Below are 20,102 nucleotides of genomic sequence, written 5' to 3'. Positions count from 1 at the left end.
CTAGGGGAAAAAAGTCAAAATGTCCATCATTAGGAATTTGATTACATGGATTGTGTTATATCCATACAATCCAATACTGTGCATGGGTTAAAAAGAATGAAATAGGTCTACATAGCTGACATGAAAAAAAAAAAGTCCATGATTTATTTTTAAGTGAGAAAAGCAAATTTAAGGGTAGTTAAAAAACAGAGAAAAGTAAAATTATTTATCACATCTAGCTTATAAACAGAGGCCTTGCCTCATCACCTCTAATACTTGTTAAGTGCCTACCTCCACCTGAACCTATAACCGAATCCTTTTTTGCTGCAATGGAACAGATATTATTTCATTATAGATATAAAGAAAACCTTTTCCAATGGAAGTCGAAATAGCTCAGTTGGGAGACCATTAGACTGAAAATCTAAAGGTTCCTGGTTCGATCCCAGGTTTCGGCAACGGTTCCAGTGACTCTCCTCTCCTCAACAGTATGCGTACTTGTCTCCGCCTCCGTAAGGAGGAGATCTCAGGCTGCCACCCAGGTCTCACTTGGGCATGGATGATAATGAGCTTGGGTGGACCCGGAAGCACGGGCCGGTTTTCTTTCTTTTCTCTGGGAAGGAGGAAACCCTAAAGGGATTTATGTCTTTGCTTTTAAGCTGCTCTGTGTGGCCGGCCGGCTCTCCCCACACACCCGTGCGCCGTTCGCTTTCTAATTCATCCCAGCCCGCCGACTTCTTTCCGACCACGTTCCAGGAGCTGCCGGCGTTGGACTGTCTCTCCGCTGGGACGGGTGCGCCGGGGCTCCGCAGGGGGATTTGGCGGTCACGGAGCCACCACGTGCGGGGCGCGGGGCTGCAAAGAAAGAAATCCTCGATTTCAGCTTGGGGTTTAACAACAACAAGGACAGCTTTTGCTGATGGTGGCGGTGGCGGGGTGGGGTAGGGTTGGAATTCCTTTCTGGTTTATGTCTACACTAGCGTTACCAAGTCAAATACAGGACGCCCAATTACATTTGAATTTCGGAGAAACAATGACTATTTCTAGTATAAGCCTCCCAAAGATTGGCATGGGACATAATACCCATTCGTTATTTTTCTGAAATTCAAATTTAACTGTATCTTTATTCGCTAAATCGCAAACCACTGTTGTACATCATATCCCCACGCATCTCTGGATGCGCCCCTCCACCCCACACCGCGCCCCGGGAAAGATACTCAGAAACTATAGTCAGGACGAAGTGGATTTCAGAAGAGACTGGTAATTTCTTATTCTCATCTCTCAGGTTTCAAAATGCATTTGCGTCCATCAGCTGATTTGTTCTTATCACCACCGGACAAGACCTTGGTGGGGATCACCAGGAAGCACCCCAGGAATCAGCCATCTCACCTGGTCCCAGGCTTCCAGAGCTGTCCGCTCTCGCTTGGGATGGGGGTGGAGGAAAGGGAGATTTGGAAGCTGGAATGAATCTTAAAAAAAAAAAAAAAAAAAAAAATCGTGTTAAGATGATGAGCCACTCCATTCAAGGCAGTGCAATGGAACACACGCTCAGGGAATGCCTTCTTTTCTGCCAGCTCCCAGGCTGGGACATGGGGAGAGAGGAATGAGACCTAGTCCTCACATAAAAGGCAACATGGAGAACTATTGCTTTTGGACCTATTACTTGTCCTCCCCTTTCTGTTAATCTGTGCCAAGATGCCTGCTGATGAGGGGCTTCAGCCCCCAAAACTTTGCGCTCTTGGGTGGAAGGATGCATTTTGCTTAAGGGACTCTTTGAAAAATTCAATGATCATCAAAAGGAAGGAAAACAAAATGGTGGATGAATAGATCGGGCAGTTCAAACTTTGCATGATGTATGTCGCCATGTGTGATGGTGAATTTTATGTGTCAATTTGGCTAGCTATGGTGCCCAAATGCCAGTCTAGGTGGTGCTGTGAAGGTATTCTTTGGCTGTGATTAACATTTAAATCAGTAGACTCTGAGTAAAGCACATTACCCTCCATAACGTGGGTGTGCCTCGTCCAATCAGGTGAAGGTTTAAGAACAAAGACTGGGGTTTCCTGATGAAGAAGGAATTCTCCTCAAGACTGTAACACAGAAAGCCTGCCTGAGCCTCCAGCTGGCTGCCCTGCTGAAGCTGGACTCAAGATGCAACATCAACTCTTACCTGAATTTCCGGCTTGTTGGTCAACCCAACAGATTCTAGACTTGACGGCCCCCACAATGTCCTGAGCCAATTAAAAAAAACAACAATAAATAAATCTCTATCCACCCAGACAGCATGCTTTAAAGTGTTACACACAGGTGGGCACCATACTCCTAGGAAATGTTGGGCCTTTGCCCTGAAATGGCAAACCCTTCCCAGTTTCCAGCCTGAGGAATCCCTTTGGGAAGTATTTGGATACAAGCAAGAAGCTCCGAGAAGACAGGTGTGTCTGCCTGCATCTCCAAGCTCGCAAGCCTGGCATACCCCTACTCACCTTTCAAGGCACAGTTCTAATGTCTTTTTTCCTGCCAGGTTCTGCTCTACCCACATTCTAGTCATTCCTCGGTGTTACCAAAGTATATATTCCTTTATTAAAGCATTGATTACACGGTCCCAAAGGTCTGCTACCAGCTCTATAGTAGCTCCCCAGTGCAAGGGAGGAGACCAGGGATGGTGCGGGTCAGCAAGAGCTTCCCCGGTGGGATGGCGGTTAAGCTGAGTCCTCAAAAGTGCTTTGGGCGGACGAGGGGGAAGAAGTGAAAGGGAGGTGGCATTCCAGTTAGAGGGAACACCGTGAGCCAAGGCCCAGAGGATTGAAAAGGTATAGCGGGATCTGTAGTACGAAAATAGTGGCGTGTACGCTTGAGAAGTGGAGGGAGGTGGGTTCAGCCTACCCAGAGTGGGGTGAGCGCGCGTGCGCAAAGGCCAGGCCCGTGGGGGCGGGGCGGGCGAGTGTGGCAAGAGGGGGGCGGGCGAGGGGGGCGAGCGGGGCGAGGGGGGCGAGCGGGGCGAGGGTGGCGAGCGGGGCGCGGGCGCGCTCTCAGAGCCCAGGGCGGTGGTGGCTGCCACCACTTCTGGCTGGATCCCAGATCGTCTCTTTCAGCTCATCCGTTTCGTGGGCGCCTAGGATGGGAACAGGGAACTGCGAAGTGGCGCTTCTCGGGAGAAGTAGCAGCTTGGTGCCTTTAACACTGAACTGTGGTCTCCGACCCTGTGCGCTTTGGGTTTAGGACAAGGAATCGCGGAGGGGCGGAGACAGTGAGTAAGCGGCTTCTCCTCCCTCCGCAGGGTTTTGCAGAAATCAGGATTCACGTTTGCCAAGGGGTCTCTATATAAAAGAGGACGTGTTCTGTTTTATTTGAGAAATCTGTATTCATCTGCCAGAGAACGACTTAATCACCTTCTTTCCATACTCCCCACTTCGCCTGCCCGGCGCCGTGGGATCTCTGGACTGGAATTGGATTGAATCACACACAAAGGAGGAGTCCGGAAACTCACCCGGTATCCCGCCCACTAGCTGCAGCGCAAACATTACATGGCTTTCATTCACCGGAGTGCGCTACTCTCGCAAGAGCCCGGATAGCTCAGTCGGTAGAGCATCAGACTTTTAATCTGAGGGTCCAGGGTTCAAGTCCCTGTTCGGGCGGAACTTCCATTTTTTAACAGGTATTTTAAAAGTGAGAACCAGCTTTAGGGGCCTCTGATTTTTAGCCGGTTGACTTTGGAAAAGGGAGTAAAATGTGGAGCGTGTACCCTGCGTTTCCAACGACTTCCCGGGGGTAAAAGCAAGGCAGACACCACGGGCCTTTGTGCAAAGGCCTCCGGGAGATTCGCAGTGCATAGCTGTAGGGTCTAAATAAGCTGGCTTACTCGGCAGCCGCCGCCTGGGCTGCTTGGTCTCAACTACTGCTGCAATTAAAGAAAGGGGGACGAAGCCTTCAGGAAGTCGCTGGGGCTCCCGCAGTCGCCGCCTCCCTTCGCTCTCCGTGAGCGAGCCCTGCAGACCCTCTCTCTCGGGTTCCCTCCCTCTGGGTGCCTGAGGATTGTGGGACGGATCCTGCACCCTTCCACTCCACCTTGCTACCCTTCTAGAGAATATTTTTTGCGCTCTGAAAAGGAAGAGGTGCCATCTAGAAACTGAAGCACCAAGCAGGGCAGCTCCTCCTCTCTACCGAGGTCCAGTCTCTCCGCTAACCCCCAAAGTGTGACCCTGAATCCAGGGAGAAGTTGAGGTTGAGATGGCAGCTTCTGCTGGTGGGAGAAGGAGGGTGCCTGCTGGGAAAGAGTGCGTTTGAGGGGCTGGAACGCGAAGTGTCCTGGAGTTCGAAAAACAAAAATGTTAGCTCCCCCTGACTACAAATTAATAAGGACAGCATTTGGCTCCTGAGAAGTTTTGAGGAAGTCGGGTTGTGGACACAAGAGCTCAGGCATGGATTCACCAAGACCAAACTAATCTTCCCTGTGAGGTGAAGGGACCAGGTACATCCTTGCTTACCTGGAGACTGAGCCTTCCTTGCTTCTGCCAGGCAGCAGAAGAAAGTCGATCTTGAACTCATTAACAGGATGGGGATGTGGGCTGATTGAGTCAGCTGCCCTCTTAGGTGATGGACTATGTTACCTAACGTACCCAAAGAATGCTGATTGGTGGGGCAGGGCGAAGGTGGACGTAGAACTCAAGTGGGAGGCAGGGCCTTCACCCCTTCACCCTCCAAGCTGAATGCCTTACCCTGTGCCTACACAGCCCCACAATTTTCTTCTCTCCAAAACACAGCTTCCTCATCAGGAGAAAGGGAATAATAGTAATAACATCCCTCTCATAAACTTGTGCTGATTAAATGAGGTAACAATGCATGCAATAGTGCTTAGTAGAGTCTTTGCCCCAAAGCGAGCATGCAGTACATTGCAGCTATTATTATTAAAGAGCTTTCAGTCTAGGGAGGGAACAAAAGACACACTGAAACAGGTTAAGAAACCATTTCAAAGAAATATGTTCCCAATATGTGAAGATCATGAACCCGTATTCATGTGATTTGTGTTGGTTGGTATGTGCTGAGGCGACAGCAATGGTCACCGACCCAAAGAAGAGTGGGCTTCTTTCTGGAAGAAAGTGAATCATGGCGTTCAGGTGGTGTTCCAGGGAAACAAAGTAAGGGAGCTGAGGCAAACACTCGGATTTTGCCTCTTCTTCCTGAGGAAGTCCCCTGGAAAGTGATCAAGTCCATTTCTGGCAACCTTGAAAAGTGGAGTCTCTTTGCTCTGATCATTTCCTGACTGAACAAGAACACACCAGGTGGGGGAAAGGAGAGGACAAGGGGAGGAGAGCACTGAGACCTCCTGGCTCTTTCCTCCTTCCTGTCCTCAAGTTCACTCCCTCTCCCTTTCACCAAGGGGTGAAAAGTGAGAAAAAAGCAAAACAAAACAAAACACCAAAAATAAAAAGGAAAAGACAAATCAAAGTCTCTCTCTATCAAGACCTTTCGAGCTTTGGAGCTGAATAGCTCTGCTTGGGTTCTGGATGATTTGAGGAAAAATTAGTTATTTCATTTAAAAATTATCGTACTATATCAACCTTAAGGCAGGTGGGGGGGTGGGGTGGGGACTGAACTGACACCACGTAGATGACGTGCTGGGCACACAGTAGGCACTTAGTAGGCGGCTGTCTTTCCTCTTATTAGGGTCCTGGGGAGACGTAGAAAAAGCCTTAGGAAGACAAGAATATGTAGCCTGGGACAATTTCCCCACATGACAGAAATTCTTTTTCTCACTCACTGCCCTCGAAATCTCAGAGCTAAAATAAGATGCAATTTGGAAGGTGAAATTGGGAATTGGAAAGGTAGTGACGAAAGACTTTCTTAGTTTTTTTTCTTTTAAGTTTCCTTAACAGGGTTGAAAGACCCCCCCCCCCCCCCCCACCCCCCATCCTCGCCGAAATAGCTCAGTTGGGAGAGCGTTAGACTGAAGATCTAAAGGTCCCTGGTTCGATCCCGGGTTTCGGCAGGGCTTTTGCTGACTCATCATTGGACGGGACTGGAGTCTGGAGTACCTTCCTTTCCTTACAGTGTCTCCCCTGAAGGCTCACCTCCCTCCCCGATCCCACACACTGCGAGGATCCTAAGAGCTTAAACCTCTTAAAGATATCACAAATCATGGAATGACCTGGACCCATTCCGCTTAGACTATGTGTCCGATGTTTCATCGTGTGATGGCCACCACTTCTGGTCTACACGTAGAAGGTCTTGAGTTTGATGCCAAGTATAGGTACGCTGGGCTTGCAAGTGTTTCTCATTGACGACAGACACGAAGACTTCAAAAACGTTTGTCTATACACGCAAGTCAGGGTCCTATCAGCGTGTTAGAAATTTGGTCAACAATGGTTCTCGGCTGAAGATGTGATTTATAAGCACGTGTGTTGACCTGAAATATTTCTTGGAACCCCAGTTTTCTCACAGCGCTTTTAATAAACAGTGCGTGAACTATTATCACTTAGTGCCAAAATTTGCACATTTACTGCCAGGAGAATTACCATCCGTGACTCTGACGACAGGGGTGTAATTTTCTTGGTTATGTGTTTATTGACGTTTTCTATATAAAATGATACATGTTAGTTTTAAGGAAAAAATATCTGAAGACAAAGTATCTATCATACAAGGTTGGAAGAGAAAAGACTGAGGTTGGAAGAGAAAGTTATCAGTCGCTTTCCTCACCGTTCACTTTTTCGGCAAAATCCACCGTTGGTCTGGCCTGGGTTGTAAACTCCAGGAGGGCTGAATCAAGTGTGTTCTGCATAACCTCACACCTGCTCAGCGAGAGTGGTGGGGACGCACACTCAAATTTGTTTTAGGAGTTTAAAATAACCGCCTGCACAGGGACTTGAACCCTGGACCCTCAGATTAAAAGTCTGATGTTCTACCGACTGAGCTACCCGGGCTCGGAAAGGCACCGTGGCTCCTAGTCTATCCGCAGAAAACAGACCACGTGGCCCTATTCTTTTCCTATTCGATTAAAATCCCGAGTCTTTTTGTTGATTATGTGAGTGGTGAAACTGCAAAATCAAGGTCGGGAAGGCGTTTGGCGAAAGAATCTTTTCTGATCCCATTACAGAAAGGCTATAAAGAAAATAACTGCCTGCCAGACCATGCTTCCACCCCAGCAGCGCCCCCTCCCCTCGCATCCTAAAGGGAGCATCCCAGGAGGAATTCTCCAGATCTAGGACGTCTGGATTTCTAAATCCAATCTTGGTCTGTGAAGAGTCCCGGAGGGTCTTGCGGGTGGAATCTTATGAGTAATTGATTAGGTCTCCAATCTTTATTAGTCAGAACCCATCCAGGACCAAGATCCGGTCCTGGTCCTCAGTGGGGCGGGAAGGCACGCAAAACAGAAGTCAAGCGCTTTGATGGTGGGAAGCAGGTCAACACCAGAAGTAAGCGTCCTGCCAAGTATTCCAGCGGGAGGTGATGCCCAGATGAGCTACCAATGGTGACTGGGGCCCTGAAGCCTTGGGAAGAGAATTTTGAGCAGAGGAAACAGCAAAAGGAAAAGGACCTTCGCCAGGGAATCTGAACATTTTCCTTGAAGCTCCCATTGAAAGGTTTGGATCAGGCTGGATTTTATATTTTTAGGAAGTCCCATTACCCTGGCAGCTGTGTCCTGAATATAACTAATGTGGACACACAAAAAAACAAAAAGTTTCCCGCCATTTCAGGAAACAACCCATGTTGCCTACCATTCCACTAAACAACGAATGTTGCAGCCATCAAGCCACCAGCCACTGCAGCTTCCCTGGTGGTGCGCCCAGAGGGGAATTCAGGATGGAGAAAAACAGGATACTGGCCCTAGATAGTTAAGATGCATGTCAAAGGAATAATTTCAATGAACCCAGACCCTTGCGTCTTCCCATACTTAGAAAAGCACTAAAATAATTAACTTGAGATGTCTGCTTTTTTTGTGTGTGTGTTTGGCAGTAATCATTTGATGTTCAACTACATGTTTTTTTTCTCCCCAGCAAAAAATCCTATATATCCTGGCCCCTCCGTTACCTTCCTGGAACAGTTCCTCAGAGCTGAGAGGCCGATTCCCTGGCTATAGTCTTCAGTAAGGTCCCTGAATAAAACGGAACTCTCAAGTTTTAGGTTGTGTGTTTTTTCAGTTGTCATTAATAGGCGCATTTTTTTCATTACTCCTGTTTCTTCATTGCCATTTTATTCATCGAGGCATTGGATAAGATCCCTTGAAAGGGAAGGGAAGGGAATCCTATGGGGTAGAGCCTCATAACCATTATAGCTGTCCTCGGATTTCAGAGACACTCTGAACTCTGTGGGGGAAGGATGACGTCTGCAGTCTTTTATGGAGAAATGTATCCGTGTAACCGAGCAGGACCCTAGGGGGCCTTCCTGGGACAGAGACCCCCAACTCCACCTGGTGTGCTCCACCTGCCTCTTGTTTGTAGAAAAGCTTTAGTCTCCCGGGCCTCCCAAGAGTCAGAAGAAGCTAGCTCAAGAGGTAAGGATTGGAAGAGTGTGAACATATAGTAGCAAAAGCTAGCAGTTGGGCCAGGAGAACTGGTAACAATGTAAACAGATCAGCCATATAAGAGTCACAGAATCTTTAGTTCTTCCCTGAAGGACATAGACAACGGTGTCTGATGCACATTCCTGAGTTGTTTTGCAGATACTAAAACCACCACCAGAGGGAAAAAGCTAACTGCATGATGACCAGACCGTAGCCTTGACACAAGCTGCTCCATCTTGGGCAGTACTGAATCTATGACTTGCACACTTCCGGAAATTTGCCTCAAGGAAGTGGAACCAAACCGACCCTGCAGTTGAAGATTAACTGTGCTTAAAACAAGGTGATTCCGACCAGACCACCGCATGAATCGTTTTGAGATGATTATCGGAGCCGTCTGTGCTGTTCTGCACATAGCCCGCACCTGCACACCCCTGAAACTTCCTGGGTTTTCCCTATAAAACGCTTTTCTCTCTAACTGGCAACTTGGAGATGGTTTTGGGGACACTAGTTTGCTATCTTCCCAGGTTGCCGGCTTCCTGAATAAAGCACCAACCCTTGTGTCTCTTGAACACTGACTTTTGCATGAGATCAGCTGAACCTGAGCTCGGTTCCGGCTCCGGTTGGTAACCTCAGGAACTATGAACAAAGTTTAAAAAGTAATCCACTAGGGAAAGATAGTCACGTTATGTTAAACAAAAATGACAGAAGGTGCTAAACCATACGTATGATATAATATTTGTGGAAAAGTCAAATGATGTGTATATGAATATATATCCTTTAACTATATATATAATTAATTATATATATTTGTATATTTGTTGTTTGCATATACATAAGAGATGTTTAAGGGTAGAAAACAATCTGATAAAAATGACCACCTTTTGAGGAACGGCAATGAAGTGTTTGAGAAGAGTCTCTCACTGTTTCCTTTACGTACATCTGTATCATTGCATTAAAAAAGCATGTATTGTTTTCAATAATAAAATAAATGAAGAAGAAAAATAATGTCAGTTAGATTATTCCATCCTTCTGAGATCACGTAGGCAGCCCTTTAGATCAAAGCATCCCTGATCCTGTGTTTTCTACAGATTCCAGCAGAGGATGGTGAAAAGCAAATTTCCTTCCCAGTAGAGGCTCCCTCCATGTTTCAGGGTTTTGGAGGGTAGTATCTGGTGTAGGGGAGGAAGGACTTTTTCCTCTATCCTTCTTAGTTCTGGCTGGTCTAAGAATTAAATTGACAAGACAGATTAACAGAAGAAAATTAAACAAAAGTTTAATAATATGTGTACATGGAAGGGACCCAGGAAAATTAAGTAACTCGCCGAAATGTCTGAAAACCTCACCTTAAATATTATCTTCAGCTAAAGCCAAAAGAGGATGTTGGGGGTAGTGATTTGGAACCTCAAAGGGGAAGAAGGCAATTGGCATGAAGATGGAAAATCAAATGTTTGGTAAACCACGGTTTGCTGGGCCACGCAGAGACCATGGGACACAGAGAGGAATTTGAACACTTTTAGACTTTGCTAGGTTTCTCCCTGTCTACCCACCTGGTTCGTACTATAGTAATCTACGGTGATAACTCCTTTCCTGGAACAGATCCTTCATCTACATTCTTTCGGCAGTTAGGGAGAAGGTCAAAAGTCAAACTTTCTTCCTGAGTCTTTTGGGCCTTGATTGTTTTCAGCTCTAAACAATCCGCATGCCAGAGAGACATTTTGGGGTGGTAAATTTTGCTCCCCTACACTGGTATTGAAAAATCACCAGTGAATTAGGTGCGCTTTTCACAAATGAAGATGTAGATCCCTAAGAATCATATGACAAGGCTGGATTTAGCCAAGAAAAACAAAAAGAGCCTCCCCCAAGGAAAAAAAAAAAAAATTGCCTGTAAGATGAAGCCAATCCTCTGGGGGAGTTAGTGAGCCTTTGGTCTAACCTCAGCTTCCTACAACAGTTCTGTACTCAGCTTTGAATGTAACGCAGGAGAGCGTGAAGATTTGTTTCCTGTTCCCCTAAGGCAGACTAGATTGACAGGCATTGAACCCTAAGAACAAGAGTCTCAAACTGTGTATAGTCAAGTGTTAATGGTGTGGAACTGGGCTGCTTAGCGTAGAGACAGTTAACTGGAGCTGTGTGTAATTTCATTTAACAAACTATCCTGTTTTTTTTCCTACGCACCACCCCTCCATCCCTCCGTCCGCCACCTTGAAATGCCCCCTCTTCCCACTTTCTAAGTTCTTTGGTTTGGGAAGTTCCCTCTGATCCTTAAAGACAGGGGTCAGAACATGCCGCAGAGATCTCTGCTTGATCCTCTCCAGAGGGGGTTGGGTCCCGAGGACTCTGAGACTGTCCGTATTGCTGCTCCCACCACAACCTGCCTTCAACACCTGTTTAATGGTCTGTCTTTCCTCCTAGAATGTTTCTGCTGTGAGGACAGGACCTCTCTGTACATCTCCACTGTTATCCAAGCGAGCTCTCAAAAACTGCTGAATGAATGAATGGACAGTTGACTGAGGGCCAGGGGTCAGGGAAGGCTTTTCGTGGGGGAGGAGGGGGCAGAACTGGTCCTTGGAAGTTTTTGTTTGGTAGAGAGAGGGGAGAACATTCCTGTCAAGGTGAATGATTTCCATAATCAAATGGAATAAGTTTGTCCTGAAAAAGTTATATGCCACTGTATTGTGCCACCCCACTTAATTCTTTGTAAGAGCTTATCGCCATCTGAAATTCTCCTATTTATTTGCTTGTTTATGGACCATCTCTTCCCTCTGTCGCTCTGTCCTGTAAGTGCTTCTGGACAAAAACCTTGTCGGTTAAGGACCTTCTATTTTTTTTTCTTTTCTTAATGTTATTTTCTGTTTGGTTTACTTTCTTTTCTTTTAAATTTTTGCATTCCCACAACCTCAGCGTTTAGAACGGTATTTGGCACATAGCATGATCTTCGATAATCGCTATTTCAAAAAGTGAACGTTTTTACTGAGCAATGTACCTCTCGCCCCCTCCCCTACAAAGTAGTAGAGTTTCACGCAGACGTTTACTTTTTACCTTCCAAACCATCGGTTCTGAAGCTATTGCCACACTTTCTACGTCTGCTATAAACTTTCAGATTAAAAGGTCACTGCCACTTAACCACTCAGGCTGCAAAATGGACGGCTCACAATCCTTAAATCCTCAGGAATTCGGAAAAAATGATTCAGGTCATGTTCAGAAAAAGCATGCTCACTTGTACCAGAAGTGGGGTTCGAACCCACGAGGATATAAATCCATTGGATCTTAAGTCCAACGCCTTAACCACTCGGCCATTCTGGTGTCCGTTAACTTCGTCCTTATTTTTACATAACCAGAGTAATACTGAGCTACGAAAAGTTGCAGAGTTTAAAAATTTTATGCCTTATGTAAAAGAACAATACGGGGATGGGGGGGATGGGAAACTCAGTAACTTTCATCACATCCTGCTAATTTCCTCATGTCCCGTCACCAGAAACTGGAGCCACACGAAAGCGATGAAGACTCAAGTAGCAGGATTCCTAACACAGTCACGTCTGAGGACACCACAGGGAACTGGAATGGGCTCCTTTTCAAAGTGGGCGAATCTCATCGGAAATCTCATCGGAAATCGTAGGTAATGTGTTTGTCTTCCTCCTAGCTCTTTCCTTATCAAAACGAAAGCGACTCTGGTGGGACTCGAACCCACAACCTTTGAATGCCTCCATCTAATCTAGAAGTCCAATGCGCTATCCATTGCGCCACAGAGCCCGACGCGTAAGAGTTCTCCGCGTTGCTTACATCAAGGGAGGAGCGGCGTCTGTCTGGGCGACGGTCGCCTGCACGTCGGGCCACGCTTTCTTTCTCGGACAAACGGGGGAGCCCGCGTCGCCAAGGAGAAGCGTGGATGGGCATTGCGCTTGAAAGTCTGAAATCTGAAAGTTTCTTCTCGCGAGCGATCGCCAGGCATCAACTCTCAACCTCATTGCACATCGGGAGGAAAAAGTCTTTGTGTGCTGTTATTCTATCCTGGCACAAGCATGCAGCGGGTGGTTCCATAGTGTAGCGGTTATCACGTCTGCTTTACACGCAGAAGGTCCTGGGTTCAAGCCCCAGTGGAACCACAGCGTGGAGTTTTCCTTTTTCATGGATACTTTAAGGTTTCTTTTTGCCAGCCGGAACTTGAGTTTTACTCCAGGAAGTCGGAGACGCTGCCGTTTCCAACCGGGCTCAGCGCTGCGCCCCGAAGCACAGGCTAGGCTCCAGAGGTGTCCGCGCACATCGGCCACCAAGGCTGCCCCCTCGTGGCGCCACTAGGGAGGTGCAAGCGGCCCCACCCTGCTCAGGCCATCGCGCGTCTCTGCGCCTGCGCGCTCCCGACTACCCCCCCCCCCCCCCCCGCAGTTCTGCCTCCAGGTGCCTGGGTATGAGTCCGTATCCCGCTCCTTCTAAACCCTGCTTTGCCATCTTTCAGTGTTGCTGCCACCACTCAGTTAAGGATTATCCCGAAGCTCACCCCTCTCCTTTGTTGATTACTTCCAAGTCCACTGACCTCGTACTTTTATTTAAATTACAAAAACTTTTTGAAAAATTATATGCTCATGGTGGAGAATTCCAACAGCCCCACGTGTTTTACGGTGCTGTTTCCCTCTGGCAAAGAATTTCCCTTTGACCAAACTCTAGCTGGGCTCCTCTGGGCCCTCCTCTCAACTAGGCGGCCTATAAGACTTGAAAAAACAGTTAACACTAATGTTGTCTTTAGCAGCTCAAGGCTGCATGCCTAAAGTGACTCTAGTTTCAGTGAAAGTGTCAGCCTGAGAAAACTGAATGCTGCCGCCGCCCCAGCCCCATTTACTGTTTCTTCCAGCCAACAGCTGAATCTGGGGCCCCGGATCAGCAGTATAACTATACATTTTCTTTATAAATCACTTATGATTAGTGTACAAAGGTAGAGTTGCCAGAGGTACTGCTCGACCCCAACAATATTCTAGAAATCTTTCTACTTCCTTCTTAAGCCTTCACTCATCTTTTCACTTCCGGTGTTTGGATATATCCTAATTCTTTAGTCTGTGCTTTTTGATGAGCGATTAAATTGTATTCAGTCTTACAGATGATACCGTAGTGGAATTCCTTGGTCATTGGTTTTGGGGTGGATCACTATGTAGAACAATAATAGCGGAAATCTTGAATAGTCATTATTATCTAACCCATTTTACAAACGACTAAGAGGAAGCACAGAGAAGTTACCTAATGGCCCAAGGTCACACACTGGCCCTAGACAATTAAGGTGCAGATCAAAGGAATGATTTCAGTAAGCCCAGACTCTTGCATTTTCTCATACATAGAAAGGTGCTAAATTCATTAACTTGAGATGTCTGTTTCTTTAATCACCAGTACTCTTTTGATGTTTGACTATGTTTTTTTGTTTTGTTTTTTTGCAAAAACTCCAATATATCCTGGCTCTCTCTTACCTCTTCAGAACAGTCCCTCAGATCTATCTGAGAGGCTGTATCTCAGGCTTAAGTCCTCGGTAAGTCCGCTGAATAAAACATAATTCTCCACTTTTAGGTTGTGTTTTTTTATTTTCTTTTTTTTCATTCGACATAGGTTTTGAGGCTTCGTCTTTTTGGAAATAAAAATCTCAGCTAAATTCTTAAACGTCTGCCAAAGGGAGAATCATGGAAAAGGAATAGGTCCCTCTAGTGGTGAGAAGACATTATGAAACATTTTGCTCTGTAGACACTGCTCCTAAATTTAAGAGGTTCTTTAGAAATACAGCTTCCCAACATCTCCCAAGGTGGGAGATGTTGAACGATTTAGCCAAAACGCAAATACCCTGTGTTAGAACCCATATGTTAAAAGATTGTTGTCAAGCAACACGTTCTCATTACATGGAAGGAGAAGGAACACATTTTCATGGGAAATAGATTTTAATGTATACTGCTTCTCTCCAAAGTACTGTGGTCTTTTAGGAACCCAGTAATCAATTAATTGTCTCTTAAAAGTAAGTGTGTGTGTGTGTTTGTGCGTGTGTATGTGTGTGTATCCTGGGATAGTCTCAAAGTAAAAAGTGTGTATACATGTGTGTGTATGTATTTTTTTTTTTTTTCCTGGAACTAGTCTCTTGTGAATCCTCAATTCACTATTTGCCTCTAGAAAGTAAAGACTAAATGCTAAAAAAGGTATGTGGAAGGGAAGTTTTTTGGTTTTGTTTTTTGGTAATAAAAAATTATTCACAAGGAAGAAAGTAGTTGCTACTGTTGATAAAGGAACATACTAGTTATGGCAGAATATGATTCTGTATTCTTTGGTTCCAAGGGAAGCTTGAATTGTTTTTGACGTTTTTGTTACATGGGTAATTAGGTACAAAATTCAAGGCTGAAGTCAAAAGTGTGGTGAATGATTTTAATTCTAGGTAGGAAGTAACAGCCACCCAAAAGAAGCAAATGTAGATTTTTAAAAGATCTTCCAACTTTAGTAAAGCATCCGTGAGTCCAGGATCAGACATGAGCAAATGTGAATTTTGTCAATAGCGTCTGCCTTGTGTTGCCCCTGACACCTTGCTGAAGTGTTCCATCCTTCTGTACCTGGGTCTCTGGGCTACCTTTACACCCCGGACTTGGATTTACCTCCCTCACATGCACCCAATGCAGCTTTCGTGTCCTACATCTCTTCCACTCTGGGATGACACCTGGTGCCTTTGGCTGCGCCAGTAGACCACCTGAAATTAATCCCTAGTGAGATAATACTGAGAATGGATTTAGAGATTTGACTTCCAGTGGACCTTGAGCCTCATTATATGCTCATTGTAATACATTAGCATCTAAATGACATGCCCACAGGCACCATGACAGTTCTGAGGCCGACCATGAAAGGCCAAAAAGTGGGCAGTGGCCCAATTCCTGGAAGTCCCTGCCCCTTCCCCAAAACAGTTAGAAAAATCCTCCCACTCATTAGCCTATGAAATTACCCAGCCAAGGAACTCCCTGGTGGTCCAGTGATTAGGATTCCATGCTTCCACTGCAGGGGGCATGGGTTTGATCCCTGGTCAGGGAACTAAGATCCTGTATGCCAAGGCCAAAAAAAAAAAAAAGGAAAAAATATTACCCTGCCCATAAAAACTAGCGACCCCATATTTGGGTCCTCTCGCCTTCTGAGATGGCCCACACTCTGTCTATGGAGTGTATATTTCTCTAAGTAAATCCACTTCTTACCTATCACTTTGCCTCTCACTGAATTTTTTCTGCGCTGAGACATAAAGAACCTGAACTTCAGCAAGTCCTGAAGCCAGGTGTGTGATCTCAATTAAAAGATAGTGGGTTCAAGACCCATCTGAGTTTTGGCAGGGTTCAAGTCCTGGTGTGAGTTGTGTGCTTTCAGTGGCGCTGTATCTAGCTTGAACCCCATGAACTGTGTCTAATTTATGAAATATCCCATGAGCAGGAATTTCAGGGCAACACCAAGGGAGCAACAGTACGCAGTGATAGAGCTGGTTGGGAGGGGCTGGATTTTGGAGCAAGTTTCCCTTGTTTGTGTTTCCCTCCTGAATCCCTCTGTGCAAATGGCTCTTTACTTCCCTTACATCTGTCCATCAGACATGGCTGGGAGATTAGACTGGGATATAACAGGCCAATCAGTACTTCCAGTCCAAATTTTAGTTGACTACAGTCTTCATCTATTTACTCGACAAAAATAATAGGTTGCCAGGAGACCCACTGGAATTTATTATTGTTTCTATTCTCTTAATGCAGAGGCTCTAAAGAAAATGCTAGAAAGAGGAACGAGGAAGAATTTAGAATGGGCTGATTTGTAATCTTCTAGACAATCAGTCCCTGAGTAATGGAAAGTCAGTTTATTCTTAAACCTTTGCTTCTTGTGAACCTGTGACTCAGGCACATTCTAGCGAAGCAGACAGGGTAGGGTTCCTTTCTCCCTTGAGGGCTGGCCCAGAATAAATGGCAGGAAAATGATGTTGAAATTCTTAGAGGTACGGAAGCCTTACCATACGTACTCCTCGGTCAGATAAAGACAGCAAAGTGCCTTTCATAACATTACAATAGAGGATAAATTTTTATAGACGAGCTTGTTTCAGATGCCCTCAAATCCTGCCTGAGGCAACAGGAATAGTCAGACATGCATTTAGCTGATGGTCAGCGATCTCAGATCTAGCCTTGCCTGAGCCATTTATTAGCTATGAAAACTTTGAAAAAATATGAAAGTTATCTCAGCTTCTGTAAGGGAAACCCAAAGGTCTCCTTAGAAAAACAGAACTCATATCCTCCACGGTGGGCAATGGAAAATTTCCACAAAGGGAGGGGTGGCTGGATTTTATAGCCTGGACTCCTGGTCCCTGGAGATCATTTTACTAATTATTGCTTGGGCTGTACACGTGGTACAGCCACAACTCAAGAACTGAGAGGTAATTTTCTCTCAGACTTCATTTCCTCACCTGTAAAATGAGGTGTTTGAGTGATATAAGTTTTAGAGTCCCTTTCAGAGCTGACAACGTACAGATCTGAGACTCTAAGTTGCTGACAACCACGCCACGAGAAATTCTTACAGAGACGATTATTTCAGACCATCCTTATTAGAGGATTCTGCTGTAGGGCAAAGGGAAAACTCTGGCCTCACCATGGTCTGTTGATTGGGGTCTTCTATTGTGTTGTGAGAAAATACTTTTCAGTTCTGACTCTTCCAATCTGGACTTCATGGCATCTATTTCTTTTTTTTAAAATAAATTTATTTATTTTTGGCTGCATTGGGCCTTCGTTGCTGTGCATGGGCTTTCCCTAGTTATGGAGAGTGGGGTCTCCTCTTCGGTGGGGTGCACGGGCTTCTCATTGCGGTGGCTTCTCTTGTTGCGGAGCAGGGGCTCTAGGCGTACGGGCTTCAGTAGTTGTGGCACGTGGGCTCAGTAGTTGTGGCGCATGGGCTTAGTTGCTCTGGGGCATGTGGGATCTTCCCGGACCAGGGCTCAAACCCGTGTCCCCTGCATTGGCAGGTGGATTCTTAACCACTGCACCACCAGGGAAGTCCCCTATGGCATCTATTTCTTTTCGTAAGTTCCAAATCTCCTCTTCAATCTTTTCATGGCTGACTTCATCTCCTGGTTCCTCAGGGTGTAGATCATGGGGTTCAGGACAGGAATGATGACAGTGAAGGTAATGGAGACAGCTCTGTCCATGGGGAGGGCAGTGAAGGGCCGGGCGTAGACATAGATGCAGGGCACAAAGTGCAAGGTCACCACCGTGATGTGGGCTGTGCAAGTGGAGATGGCTTTTCTCCTGCCTTCCCCAGTGTGAGACCTCAGCATTGTCAAGATGACTGTGTAGGACACAAGGAGGAAGATGAACCACAGTGTAGAGATCAAGCCATTATTGGAAATCATTAAGACCTCAAGGGCAAAGGTGTCGGTGCAGGCGAGTTTGAGGACCTGGGGAACATCGCAGTAGAAACCATCCACAACATTAGGTCCACAGAAGGGGAGCGGGAGCAAGAGGGAAATCTGCACGATGGAGTGGACGAAGCCCCCCACCCAGGAGGCCACAATGAGGGCAGTGCATCGCGCCCTACTCATGATGGTCACATAGTGCAAGGGCTTGGAGATGGCCATGTAGCGATCAAAGGCCATCACAGAGAGAGAGAAAATATCTGCCCCACCGAGGAGGTGGAAGAAAAACATCTGAGTGGTGCAGCCATTGAAGGAGATGACCTTTCTCCTTGTAAGAAGGTCTACTAGGACCTTCGGAGCAGTGATGGAGGAGAAGCAGATGTCCAAGACAGAGAGATTGCGGAGCAGGAAGTACATGGGGGTGTGAAGGCGAGACTCACAGGTCACGGTGACAATGATGAGGAGGTTTCCCATCACAGTAGCTGTGTACACCAAGGATAACAAAAGAAATAAGACCAGGCTCAGCTCTTGGGACTGGGTCAGTCCTTGAAAAATAAATTCTTTCACCCTGGTGTAATTTCCCTGCTCCATCGGGTCATGTTTCTTTTTCTTCTTCAATTACCTGGAGAGAAAACAGAAAATAGAATATAGAACAGATATCATTGAAAACAAAAGGAGTGGGCATCTCTGGTGGCGCGGTGGTTGAGAATCTGCCTGCCAATGCAGGGGACACGGGTTCGAGCCCTGGTCTGGGAAGATCCCATATGCCGGGGAGCAACTAGGCCCGTGAGCCACAACTACTGAGCCTGCGCGTCTGGAGCCTGTGCTGCGCAACAAGAGAGGCCGCGATAGTGAGAGGCCCACGCACCGCGATGAAGAGTGGCCCCCGCTCGCCGCAACTAGACAGTGCCCTCGCACAGAAACGAAGACCCAACACAGCCAAACATAAATAAATAAAAATTAAAAAAACAAAAAAAAAAACCCAAAAGGAGTGTGAGTTATATGACCAGGCCACCTTGGGGTTATTTTTATGGTTATTTTTCTTTTGGGCAGGGATGCCTACAATTCTATCTCTAGTAGATGGCATTTTCTGAGTTCTCTCAGAGCAAACCAAAGAGTGGGTTTCCAACGGGTGTAATTAATTGAAGCTCCTAAATCAGTAAGTTATTAAATTCTTATTAAAAATTTTACAGGCTTATCATTTTATAGATTCTATATGCCTCATAAAAAGTCACTGAATGCTCTGAGAAGTGAAGAGACTAGCTTTGCTTTTGTTTTCATGCACACTCATGTACCTAATTGTTAGGAAGTGGGAAACACACGTAGGGGAAAAATATAAAACACAGTCTGTGGCTCTAATGGAAGCTTGTAGTTTCTTCTCTCATCTTCTTCCACAGGAGACCATCTGCTTGGCATAGTCTGGCCAGATTTTCATGATACCAGTGATCTGCACTAAATTAAGGCCAAAAAACCAGTTTACGGTTTACTGTCTCCCTAGGATAAATAGCTTTGCAGCAGCTAAGACAATTTAATTGAGTAAATCACTGTTTCTTTCTTCTTCTTCTTTTTTATTTTTTTTCAGTCTCCCTTCTTTTGGTGTCTTGTTTTCCTCTGATTTCCATGGCCCAAGATTGGGACTTGACAACTGATAGCTATAGCCCCTGCTCCCCATAATGCTCTTGGCAAGGACTTTGCCCTCCAGGACACTGGACAAATGGTTTTCCTTTCTCAGGCTCCCTTCCTTTCATCACTTACATTTGTACGTCACTCCTTGCCGCCTCAGTATTTGTAAAGGTTTTAGTTTAGCACAAAGAGCAAAGATGTTAGTATCAGCAGAACTGAATTTGTGTGTGTGTGTGTTTTAAAATTTTATTGAAGTGTAGTTGATTTACAATGTTGTGTTAATTTCTGCTGTACAGTAAAGTGACTCAGTTAAACATGTATATATATATATTCTTTTTCATATTCTTTTCCATTATGGTTTATCACAGGATATTGAATATAGTTCCCTGTGGTATACAGTAAGACCTTGTTGTTTACATTCTATATATAATAGTTTGCATCTGCTAATCCCAAACTCCCACTCCATCCCTCCTCCCAAAGAACCACAAGTCTCTTCTCTATGCAGCAGACCTGAATTTGATAGACTCTGTCACTTAATTGGTAGGTAGCTCTGAGCCTCAGTTTATCATCAGTAAAAACGCGTATTAATCATGTTTGTTTTACGGGATTGTGAAGCTTAAAGAAACTTGTTTAATTCAC

At 45.7% G+C, this 20,102-nt stretch overlaps 1 protein-coding gene and 7 non-coding genes across 8 annotated transcripts; 4 read left to right on the top strand and 4 right to left on the bottom strand.

The window, feature by feature from the left end:
- Positions 1 to 361: 361 nt before the first annotated feature.
- Positions 362 to 434, top strand: TRNAF-GAA (transfer RNA phenylalanine (anticodon GAA)). Its single transcript has one exon. It is a non-coding gene; the product is annotated as a tRNA-Phe (tRNA).
- A 3,101-nt stretch (positions 435 to 3,535) lies between these two features.
- Positions 3,536 to 3,608, top strand: TRNAK-UUU (transfer RNA lysine (anticodon UUU)). Its single transcript has one exon. It is a non-coding gene; the product is annotated as a tRNA-Lys (tRNA).
- A 2,278-nt stretch (positions 3,609 to 5,886) lies between these two features.
- Positions 5,887 to 5,959, top strand: TRNAF-GAA (transfer RNA phenylalanine (anticodon GAA)). Its single transcript has one exon. It is a non-coding gene; the product is annotated as a tRNA-Phe (tRNA).
- An 858-nt stretch (positions 5,960 to 6,817) lies between these two features.
- TRNAK-UUU (transfer RNA lysine (anticodon UUU)) lies at positions 6,818 to 6,890 on the bottom strand. The gene has a single exon. It is a non-coding gene; the product is annotated as a tRNA-Lys (tRNA).
- A 4,800-nt stretch (positions 6,891 to 11,690) lies between these two features.
- TRNAL-UAA (transfer RNA leucine (anticodon UAA)) lies at positions 11,691 to 11,773 on the bottom strand. Its single transcript has one exon. It is a non-coding gene; the product is annotated as a tRNA-Leu (tRNA).
- A 360-nt stretch (positions 11,774 to 12,133) lies between these two features.
- TRNAR-UCU (transfer RNA arginine (anticodon UCU)) lies at positions 12,134 to 12,220 on the bottom strand. Its single transcript is given in 2 exon segments — positions 12,134 to 12,169; positions 12,184 to 12,220. It is a non-coding gene; the product is annotated as a tRNA-Arg (tRNA).
- A 280-nt stretch (positions 12,221 to 12,500) lies between these two features.
- TRNAV-UAC (transfer RNA valine (anticodon UAC)) lies at positions 12,501 to 12,573 on the top strand. The gene has a single exon. It is a non-coding gene; the product is annotated as a tRNA-Val (tRNA).
- A 4,922-nt stretch (positions 12,574 to 17,495) lies between these two features.
- LOC137771779 (olfactory receptor 4D9-like) lies at positions 17,496 to 18,431 on the bottom strand. Its single transcript, XM_068555439.1, has one exon. The coding sequence runs from the start codon at positions 18,429 to 18,431 to the stop codon at positions 17,496 to 17,498; it is 936 nt and encodes a 311-aa protein (XP_068411540.1).
- Positions 18,432 to 20,102: the final 1,671 nt, after the last annotated feature.

Source organism: Eschrichtius robustus, chromosome 11, assembly GCF_028021215.1.
Source record: "Eschrichtius robustus isolate mEscRob2 chromosome 11, mEscRob2.pri, whole genome shotgun sequence".
Lineage (NCBI taxonomy): Eukaryota > Metazoa > Chordata > Mammalia > Artiodactyla > Eschrichtiidae > Eschrichtius > Eschrichtius robustus.
This window is presented reverse-complemented; position numbering and strand designations above follow the sequence as displayed.

What these genes read in the sequence shown, in the direction of transcription:
- LOC137771779 (XM_068555439.1), bottom strand. Translation starts at nt 18,431, where the DNA reads ATGGAGCAGGGAAATTACACCAGGGTGAAAGAATTTATTTTTCAAGGA.